Genomic DNA, 10,363 nt, shown 5'->3' with positions numbered 1-10,363 from the left:
AAATAACTTTTTTTTTTTTTTTTTAGTAACATGGTGTTGTTTTACTAAGTTATTTCAAAATGCATCTAATGATTTTTTTGGACAAAGTTGGGAAAATAACACCAAATTAGATTTTTTAAAAATATAATTATTAAAAAACTAGGTTGCTGTTATTTGAACGTTTGTTTTATTGCAACTTCTTAAAAGCACATGAATAGAACCATTGAATGATGTTCTTGTTTTGGGTGCGTGCGTGCGCTCACGTCAGCAGCATCACACACCTCAAGAGCACAACATGGCGTCCTCTGCCTTTAGCTGCTTTCATGAACAGCCTGCCATCTAGTGTTTGCAAATATAATTTCATTGCAATAATGGTTTCAGATTGTAAAGGAAAAAAAGTTTTTATTGTCCAATATCAGGGTGAACTGCAAAAAGATTGTTTTATTGCTAACTGTGCCTTCACTGAGTTTAAACTTAGCAATAAAACACTCTTTTTCCAGTTGAGCAAATATGTTTTGCTTTTTTTACAATTTGAAACCATTCTCAATGAAAATAAATTTACAAAAACACTGGATGCCAGGCTGTACATGATGAAAGCACACAAGTGGCACTTTGCAGGTACACTTGGGAAGAGTAAGTTCTACTCCTCCCAAGTGTACCTAATGAAGTGGCCGCCAATGCTCGCATATGAAATATGCAAACATTAGCGGTCACTTCATTAGGTACACTTGAGAGTAGAATGTACTCCTCCCAAGTGTACCTAATGAAGTGGCCGCCAATGCTCGCATATGACATATGCAAACATTAGCAGTCACTTCATTAGGTACACTTGAGAGTAGAATGTACTCAAGTGTACCTAATGAAGTGGCCGCCAATGTTTGCATATTTCATACTTTGTGTGTGAACATTTCATTAGGTACACTTGGGAAGAGTAAGTTCTACCCGTCCCAAGTGTACCTAATGAAGTGGCCGCCAATGTTCGCATAGTTCATACTTTATGCGCGAACATTGGGGGCCACTTCATTAGGTACACTTGGGAAGAGTAAGTTCTACCCATCCAAGTGTACCTAATGAAGTGGCCGCCAATGTTCGCATACTTTATGCGCGAACATTGGTGGCCACTTCATTAGGTACACTGGGGGGGGGGGCGAGAGAGAATGTACTCTTCTCAAGTGTAACAAATGAAGCGGCTGACAATATGCATACCCCCCCACACACACTTTTTGTTCGAAGAAAAGTCAGACAAGTTTTTTTCCAACAAGTTTTATTTTTTTGCAGCGTAAAAAGCAAACTTTTTTTTTGAAGCTTACATGTTGGGTGAAGTCGTCGGCCAGTGGGAAGAGGGTGCAGACCTAAGACAAAATGCCATCTGAGAGTCTAATGTCCTGCAAATGTTTGACATGATGAAACTCACCAGTGATGAAAAGGGTGTGAAATTTGTTTTCTGGGACTGTCCAAGTGCTCGCACATCTGCATTGCCAGGACACTGACCATGTTCCCCAGCACCTGTGGAAAAACAACAAATTTGGTAGAAGTAAAGACTGAGTCAAGAGCAAAGAGCTTACCGTTAAAAGAGTCAACTTCAGTGTTGGATGACAGGTCTACTTCACCAGACAGTCCCTGACGACAGTTTCCTCGTCATCGTGAGGAGAGCACGGGAACGCTGGGAAAAAGACATCCGTGAATCAAACCTTTATACCCAACATGTTTTTTTGTAGCAAATTGTTTGAAATGAAACTTACAGGGAAAGGATGTGCAACTTGTTTTTTCTGCGACTGAGCCCTCGCAGGAAACGGAACATGTTCCTCAGCCTGTGGAAGAACAACAAATTTGGTAGAAGTAAAGACTGGAGTCAAGCGCAAAGAGCTTACTGTTAAAAGCATCAACTTCAGTGTTGGATGACAGGTCCACTTCACCAAGCAGTCACAGACAACAATTTCCTCATCACTGTCGATCGTCACCAGTCATCGTGAGGAGAGCGTGGACCGGTGTGTTGTGACCCTGGAAAACAAAGACATCCGTGAATCAAACCTTATATCCAACATGCTTTTTTTGTAGAAAATTGTTTGCAACAAAACTTACAGGGAAAGGATGTGCGACTGAGCCTTCGCAAGAAGCTGAACATGTTCCTCAGCCTGTGGAAGAACAACAACACGTTTGGGCAGAGAAAAGTCACAATTGTGGAGAGCATTGTGAGCGTACCAAAGTTGGCTCCTCAAATTCATCCCCCACTTCGGTTGTCACCTTCTGGATGTTGTCCTTCAGCTGAGGAGCGCACCAGGATGAGAGGAAGGCCTGGACCGGAAGCCAGCCTGCATGCAGAGTCAAAACCAAAAAGCAGGAGTGATCTTCAAAACTTACTTTCAGAGTTGGTTTGCAGCTTACATCTCAGTTGATCATGATGCCATTTCCCCCACCACCAAATCAAGTCAGACCTTAATGAAGGAGATTGCTTCATGAGTCAGTCCAAGCTGTGTGGGAATGCTGGACTCAGGTTCTCCAAGACTGGTGACATTTCTTTGACCAGTTGAAATTTACTGTGCAAAACAAAACAAGTCTTATTTTATTAAAATACCATTGCAGCTGAATTAAATTTATCATGAACATGCATACTTTGTTCTCGTTGAGAACCCCTCGTGCATCTTGTTCCTCTCGCTGCTCTGGATGGCTGTCAAGACGTGATGTAAGGAGTGGTTGCTGCAAGTCATCTCAGGTGTCCCTTACCCGCCTTCAGATTACCTTTAATACAGATGGACATGCAGGAGGAAAATGGAAAACTGAGGCCAGCATTTCTAAAAGACATTAAGTTTTGTGGTACAGCACATTTGACAAGAGATGAAACCCACCAGCAATGAAGAGGATGTGACTTGTTGCTGCCTGGGACTTCGTCCAAGTGCTCACATGGCTGCATTCACAGGAAGCTGAGCATGAAGGAAGGAAAAACATTTGATCAACATTGTGACCTGTATTCACAGAGTGGACTGTAAAGTGTGGACACCAGTGCAAACCATCAAACTTCTCCCCAACCTCTCTGGCTGCTCCACAGTTTGGCTTCAGCACCTTCTGATGTAGTCTTCCAGCTGAGGAAGACATGCAGAGTAAGAATACACGTAAATTTGCATAAATTTCTCCTGCAGATCATTAAGGTTTCACCTGAGTCCACGAAAGGTGGAATGACCGTTTCCTCGTTGCTGATGACAGTCACCACAGTCAGCGCGTCGACCAATGTGTCAGGAGCTCCCTGAAGAAGCCAATAAGACATCTGAGAGTCAAACATTAACCCAACGTCGTTAAATTATGTTTTTGAGATGAAACAAGAGACACTGAGCACTCACAGGAAGTTGAACATGTTCTTCAGTCTCTGGAAGAACAAACATTTGAGGACAAAACTGAACACAAGAAGGACCAGTCACACTGCTAATCAAGTTTATTTTCGAGTCTCAACAGCATTTAGGACCTTCTGCACATTCATGTACAACTTGTTTGCCCAGCAGGTGCAGGATCTTGGGGGGGGGGGGGGGGGGGGGGGTGCGGCAGGGTGCGGCAGGGTGCTTCTCCTCCACGATGGCTCTTGTTTTGGAAGCCGCCCTGCACGCAGAGTCAAAAAAAAAAAACAGGGGAGCACTCTTCAAACTGCAGAAGAGAAAGATGTTAAAATGTTTAAGGCAATCTTTGTTTTGCAGCGTGTCAAACCCAGCAGACGTGGCGACAGGCGAGCCTCGTACATCTTGTTCCTCTCGCAGCTCTGCATGACGTCAACACTGCACACAAAAAGCAGGATGTGAGGAGAGGTTGCTGCAAGTCATCCTCCTTCAGAAGATTGCCTTTAACACAGATGAGCATGCAGTAAGAAAATAGTAAACTGAGGCCAGAATTTCTAAAACAAAAGACATCTGTTAAGTTTTGCCATACAGCACATTTGACAAGAGATGAAACCCACCAGCAATGAAGAGGATGTGACTTGTTTCTCTCTGGGAATTTGTCCAAGCGCTCACAGGAAGCGGAGCATGAAGGAAGGAAAAACATTTGAACAACATTGTGACGATTGTTCAGTGTATTCAGAGTGGACTGTCAAGTGTGTGTGGACACCAGTGCAAACATCTCAAACATGTCCAACTCCTCAGGCTGCTCCACAGTTTGGCTTCAGCATCTTCTCATGTGGTCATCCAGCTGAGGAAGAGATGACAACATGCAAGGCAAGAAAAAGAGTGAGATCAACAAATACTTGTAATTTGCATTTATTTTTCCTGCAGATGAAAATAAATTGCACCAACTGAAGCCGGAATGACAGTTTCCTCATTGCTGATGACCATCACGGCGAGCGCGTCGTGACCTCCCTGAAGAAGCAAAAAAGACCGGTGAGTGAACCAAACTGTGGTTAATTTATGTTTTGAGATGAAACAAGTTTTTCCTGCGACGCGGAGCACTCACAGGAAGTTGAACGTGCTCCTCAGTCTCTGGAAGAACAAGAACACATTTGAGGGCACAGAAAACTGAACCAGTCAAACTGCTAATTGAGTTTATTTTCAAGTTTCAACAGCATTGAGGACCACCTGCATAGTCACATAGAACAGTTTTTCCCCAGCAGGTGCAGGATCTCAGGGGCCAAGGTGGTTCTCTGCCACAATGGAACTTGTCCTGGAAGCCACCCTGCATGCAGAGTAAGCAAGCAAGCAAGTGACTGACTGAAGCTTTGGTGGAACTGAAGAAGAGACCCGTTTAAAAATGTTCATGGCAATCATTTTGTTTTGCGGCATGTCAAGCCCAGCCGATTTGGTGACGGTCAGCCTCGTACACGATCTTGTTACTCACGCAGCGCTGAATGAAGTCAAAAGGATGTCCGTCTTTGACGCAGAGCAAGTCAGCCCTTGAAGCAGGAAATCTGCGTCACTCGTCAGTCCAAGCCGGGTTCGGGTTCTCCAGGGCCAAGATGCTTTTGCACCACCTAAGAGAAATATGTGAAACTAAAATGTTTATCAGCCATTTTGTTTTACAGTGTTCAAATCCAGCGAGGGCCAGCTGCAGCCTCAAAGTCCAGCATCTAAGCAGGATGTAAGGAATGTTTGCGGCAAAGGCACAATCTTTTACCATCACCATTGGAGATGAATGCATTTTGGGTGTTGTGACATGTTCCCACCGTAATGATGTCATCACAGGAATAAATCTGTTAGCTTTTGCCACATGGTAGCTCATCATTTGCTGAAACAAATTGATATATTTTTTATGTGTACGAGTGTGCGTGTCTCACCAGTGATGCGAGCAGGGCTCTCTAAACAAGAAAGAAACACACAGTAACATAATTAGCAACGTGACATTTGGTAAGCAGGTGTATACAAAGTCGAGCTGCAATAAAAACCTCAAGACGTCATGCTGTGAAAGATACAGAAAGTCTCTTTGAAGTAAATCTTTTAGAATCAGTTTGGCCGCTTAAGACGGAAGCCTGTGGACAGAAATTAGACAATTATGAACACACACATTTATAGGTACAGTTGTTATAATTCAGTTTAATTGAGAATATGGCAACCTACCTCCCACGAAACGGCGCTCCTCTCCAGATGTTGGAAAGGGTTGGAGCCAATACTTTCATGATCAAGTGCAATGCATTCATGCATTTATTTATTGCCATACAAGTCAAATAAATGAGTTTGTGTCATTTTAGCAGGCACTTGACGTTATTTAACTTCATTCAAGCAAACGTTCGTACGCATGCTAGCTAGTTTGATTGGCACGCCGAAACATGAATTCGTGTTAAAAGTTGGCGAACCAAGTTGAAAAGATTTGGCAAAAGAAGAAGTTTGAAGACTGACCTTGTGGAAATGTGTGGAGAGCAGCAGCGGCGTGAGGACGACGGGATGCTGTCAGCCGCTGGAGAAAAGAACGCTCATGCAATTAGTCGCAGCTTAAATAGCTTGCAGCTGGCCACGTCATCGCACGTGCGGGGTTTTTTTTTAAGAAAAAGCTTTATTTAACAAAAAGAAAGAAAAAAAAACGTATTTTGACGTTAAAACCTTCGAAAATATGTCAAGAAGTCTAAATGCAGGACCGAGCGAGGTTCGATCCTGGTCCACCAGCACCGAAGTTCTCGTCGTGATCGTGTGAGCTATCTTCAGTTGATGTTTCCGGTACCTTTGCTCCTATTTCTTACATATGCGCACACGACGCCCAAACGTCAAAACTTGAGAATGTCGCCTGATCCGATAAATACAACCTCCAAATGCGAGTTGGACAAGCCGAGAGTGGTCGAGTGGTCTACGACGATACCTAATGTTTAGATCGACTCGGGTTCGATTCCTTCTTTCTCCTCCGTTTGCTGTCCTTCAATGTTTGCATTTATGTGTCGATTTGGAGAAGTGAGGCTCGAACCCGAGACCGCCTGAACCGGAGGCAAAGTTTTACACCAATCGACTACCTTATTTGATTTTTTCCGCCAATTTTTGGTCCTATTTGTTTTGTATTTACTAGCACAGAACGCATAAATAGAACAAACGTCGTGATGTTTGTCAGCTCGGTTTGTCGAGTGCTCTAAGAAGTTGACTTTGGTCTGGAAGGACCCGTGTTCGAATCCCTCTCTATTATCCATTTGGAAAGCTTCAATATTTGCATTTCTTTAAAGAAATGAAGCAGCAAGTGAGGAGTCGAACCCGAGTAACCTGGACCAAAGGTAAAGTCTTAGACCATTCGGCCACTCTGGCTTGACCGGTGATGTAGATAAGAGCCAATGTGTACTTTCGTGAATGTCGGCCAGTGCCGCCCCCCCCAACGCGAGGCGCTCAAGTGCCTTTTTTTTTAAGTTCTTTTGACCATTTTTGGTGGTTACTGAGGTCGCCTGATCCGATAAATACAACCTCCAAAGTAGAGTTTGACAAGCCGAAAGTGGTCGAGTGGTCTAAGACATTGACTCTGGTTTACTTTGACTCGTGTTCGATCCCTCTTTCTGCCCTCCACTTGTTCATTTGTCGAATTTATGTGAACATGTGAGGTAGTAAGTGGGGTTCGAACACGGATCATCTGAACCGGAGGCAAAGTTTTACACCGCTTGACCATTTGATTTGATTTTTTTGCAATTTTGGGGTCCTATTTATTTTTCACTGATATGCAGCGGAAGGATAAATACAACAGAAATCCTGATGTTGCTGAGCTCGGTTGGTCGAGTGGTCTAAGACGCCGACTTTGGGTTCGAACGAACCAAGTTCGACTCCCTCTTTATTCTCCATTTCGAAAGCTTCAATATTTGCATTTGTTTCAAGAAATGAATCAGCAAGGGAGGAACCGAACCCGGGTCACCTGTGGCAAAGGTAAAGTCTTAGACCATTCGGCCACACTGGCGTGTTCGGTGACGTAGATAAGAGCCAATGTGTACTGTCGTGAATGTCGGCCAGTGCCGCCCCCCCCAACGCGAGGCGCTCAAGTGCCTTTTTTTTAAAGTTCTTTTGACCATTTTTGGTGGTTACTGAGGTCGCCTGATCCGATAAATACAACCTCCAAAGTAGAGTTTGACAAGCCGAAAGTGGTCGAGTGGTCTAAGACATTGACTCTGGTTTACTTTGACTCGTGTTCGATCCCTCTTTCTGCCCTCCGCTTATTCATTCTTCGAATTTATTTGAACATGTGAGGCAGTGAGTGGGGTTCGAACACGGGTCATCTGAACCGGAGGCAAAGTTTTACACCGCTTGACCATTTAATTTGATTTTTTTTGCAATTTTTGGTCCTATTTATTTTTCACTGATATGCAGCGGAAGGATAAATACAACAAAAATCCTGATGTTGCTCAGCTCGGTTGGTCGAGTGGTCTAAGACGTCGACTTTGGGTTCGAACGAACCAAGTTCGACTCCCTCTTTATTCTCCATTTCGAAAGCTTCAATATTTGCATTTGTTTAAACAAATGAATCAGCATGGGAGGAACCGAACCCGGGTCACCTGTGGCAAAGGTAAAGTCTTAGACCATTCGGCCACACTGGCGTGTTCGGTGACGTAGATAAGAGCCAATGTGTACTGTCGTGAATGTCGGCCAGTGCCGCCCCCCCCAACGCGAGGCGCTCAAGTGCCTTTTTTTTTAAGTTCTTTTGACCATTTTTGGTGGTTACTGAGGTCGCCTGATCCGATAAATACAACCTCCAAAGTAGAGTTTGACAAGCCGAAAGTGGTCGAGTGGTCTAAGACATTGACTCTGGTTTACTTTGACTCGTGTTCGATCCCTCTTTCTGCCCTCCACTTATTCATTCTTCGAATTTATTTGAACATGTGAGGCAGTGAGTGGGGTTCGAACACGGGTCATCTGAACCGGAGGCAACGTTTTACACCGCTTGACCATTTGATTTGATTTTTTTGCAATTTTGGGGTCCTATTTATTTTTCACTGATATGCAGCGGAAGGATAAATACAACAAAAATCCTGATGTTGCTCAGCTCGGTTGGTCGAGTGGTCTAAGACGTCGACTTTGGGTTCGAACGAACCAAGTTCGACTCCCTCTTTATTCTCCATTTCGAAAGCTTCAATATTTGCATTTGTTTCAAGAAATGAATCAGCATGGGAGGAACCGAACCCGGGTCACCTGTGGCAAAGGTAAAGTCTTAGACCATTCGGCCACACTGGCGTGTTCGGTGACGTAGATAAGAGCCAATGTGTACTGTCGTGAATGTCGGCCAGTGCCGCCCCCCCCAACGCGAGGCGCTCAAGTGCCTTTTTTTTTAAGTTCTTTTGACCATTTTTGGTGGTTACTGAGGTCGCCTGATCCGATAAATACAACCTCCAAAGTAGAGTTTGACAAGCCGAAAGTGGTCGAGTGGTCTAAGACATTGACTCTGGTTCACTTTGACTCGTGTTCGATCCCTCTTTCTGCCCTCCACTTATTCATTCTTCGAATTTATGTGAACATGTGAGGCAGTGAGTGGGGTTCGAACACGGGTCATCTGAACCGGAGGCAAAGTTTTACACCGCTTGACCATTTAATTTGATTTTTTTGCAATTTTTTGGTCCTATTTATTTTTCACTGATATGCAGCGGAAGGATAAATACAACAAAAATCCTGATGTTGCTCAGCTCGGTCGGTCGAGTGGTCTAAGACGTCGACTTTGGGTTCGAACGAACCAAGTTCGACTCCCTCTTTATTCTCCATTTCGAAAGCTTCAATATTTGTATTTGTTTAAACAAATGAATCAGCAAAGGAGGAAACGAACCAGGGTCACCTGTGGCAAAGGTAAAGTCTTAGACCATTCTGCCACCCTGACGTGTCCGATGAAGTTGATAAGAGCCAATGTGTGGTGTTACCACTTGGAAAACGGTCTCGAAAGTGGGCAAGTGTGGTTGGTCTTATTCCCATCAGGATGCAGCGACGCCGATTGGCCACAAGACGGCAGCATTGCGTCATGTGGTTCCCCCCCCCCCCACACTTACTCGTGATTGTGACTCACTTCATCACTGGTTCGAAATTGAACATTAAAAAGACCATGCGCAGGACGAGGCGGTGTTGTTTGTTGCGTCTGCTTTATTTGGGGAAAATATTTGTTTCGTGTATAAAAATAACACATCTGATGAGCACATATTCACGCAGACATTCCCATGCACTTTGAGACTCTGAAATGGACGAACAACAACAAAAAGCAGCTGGGGAAACCCGATGCATGTAAAACAATTCTTATGTGGCAGTTCAAGTTGACGGAAGTGCTCGAAAAAAAAAATACATAGCCAAAAGAGATGTCTGCACAATCACAGGCAACGGGCATAGCGGTTGACTTCATTCTCATCGACAATTGGCCGTGTTCGCTGTAAAGTCCCTATCCGGCCATTTATTGTGCCTCTGCCGTCAGTTACCGCAGGCTCTTTTCAATGAGGCGCCGGCATGGAAGTCACCCGTAAGCCGACACAAACACAACGCGACTGACTGCAAATGATGGGAAAACAAGTCCTCAAAGTTCCTTTTCAAAGCGCGGGCGCCGCGTCACTTCCTGCGGCCGATGTGCGCGAGCAGACGCGCGTTCTCGGCCGCCTTCGCTCGCAGGTTCTGGGCTTTGGCCACGTCGAAGAGCACGTTCATGATGTTGGTGGGCACGTCCAGGGACAGAGTCAGCCGGCTCCGGCGCTCGTCCTGACCGCGGAGCTTGGCGCGGCTCTTCTGGAAGCGCGACTTGGGCGCCGCGCTGTAAGTCCTTTTCTCCCGACTCGCCGACGAGTCGGCCAGGTAGTCCGCGGAGGACCGCAGCAGGGAGCCCCAGCCGTCCTCCGGGGAGAAGCCGCCGGCCAACCGGTGGTCGCACAGGAGGTCGAATCGGCCGCGGGCCAGGCGGAGGCACAGGCTGGAGGAGGGCGAGCACAGGACCGAGAGCAGCAGCAGGGTCTTCAGGGACGACAGCATCGCGTGTGGGGGATGGCGGGGGTCCTCTGCTG

At 45.4% G+C, this 10,363-nt stretch overlaps 1 protein-coding gene and 3 long non-coding RNA genes across 6 annotated transcripts in view; 1 reads left to right on the top strand and 3 right to left on the bottom strand.

Moving 5' to 3' along the window:
* The window catches only part of LOC133397410 (uncharacterized), a 14,980-nt gene extending 9,363 nt beyond the window's left edge, over positions 1–5,617 (top strand). The window contains exons 4-6 of one of the 3 annotated variants that reach the window (XR_009767606.1): positions 3,663–4,337; positions 4,568–4,640; positions 4,743–5,617. This is a non-coding gene — a long non-coding RNA (uncharacterized LOC133397410). Of the gene's footprint in view, positions 1–3,662; positions 4,338–4,564; positions 4,641–4,742 lie in introns of all 3 variants that reach the window. The other 2 variants (XR_009767607.1, XR_009767605.1) reach the window with 2 other exon arrangements.
* On the bottom strand, positions 1,290–3,216 carry LOC133397411 (uncharacterized). Its single transcript, XR_009767608.1, has 12 exons — positions 3,133–3,216; positions 3,007–3,059; positions 2,826–2,900; positions 2,593–2,718; positions 2,415–2,516; positions 2,182–2,291; positions 2,062–2,114; positions 1,851–1,980; positions 1,722–1,790; positions 1,545–1,642; positions 1,394–1,485; positions 1,290–1,331 (listed from the first exon to the last, which is right to left on the bottom strand). It is a non-coding gene; the product is annotated as an uncharacterized LOC133397411 (long non-coding RNA).
* On the bottom strand, positions 5,344–5,842 carry LOC133397412 (uncharacterized). The gene is made up of 3 exons (XR_009767609.1): positions 5,787–5,842; positions 5,508–5,559; positions 5,344–5,419 (listed from the first exon to the last, which is right to left on the bottom strand). It is a non-coding gene; the product is annotated as an uncharacterized LOC133397412 (long non-coding RNA).
* Positions 5,843–9,649: 3,807 nt separating this feature from the next.
* On the bottom strand, positions 9,650–10,344 carry ucn3l (urocortin 3, like). The gene has a single exon (XM_061668104.1). It carries the CDS (start codon positions 10,329–10,331, stop codon positions 9,918–9,920), a length of 414 nt encoding a protein of 137 aa, XP_061524088.1. The 5' UTR covers positions 10,332–10,344; the 3' UTR covers positions 9,650–9,917.
* Between the last annotated feature and the right edge of the window lie 19 nt (positions 10,345–10,363).

Source organism: Phycodurus eques, chromosome 22 (assembly GCF_024500275.1).
Source record: "Phycodurus eques isolate BA_2022a chromosome 22, UOR_Pequ_1.1, whole genome shotgun sequence".
NCBI lineage: Eukaryota > Metazoa > Chordata > Actinopteri > Syngnathiformes > Syngnathidae > Phycodurus > Phycodurus eques.
This window is presented reverse-complemented; position numbering and strand designations above follow the sequence as displayed.

Bases quoted from the DNA above. Each gene is read 5' to 3' on its own strand.
- ucn3l (XM_061668104.1), bottom strand. From the start codon at position 10,331: ATGCTGTCGTCCCTGAAGACCCTGCTGCTGCTCTCGGTCCTGTGCTCG.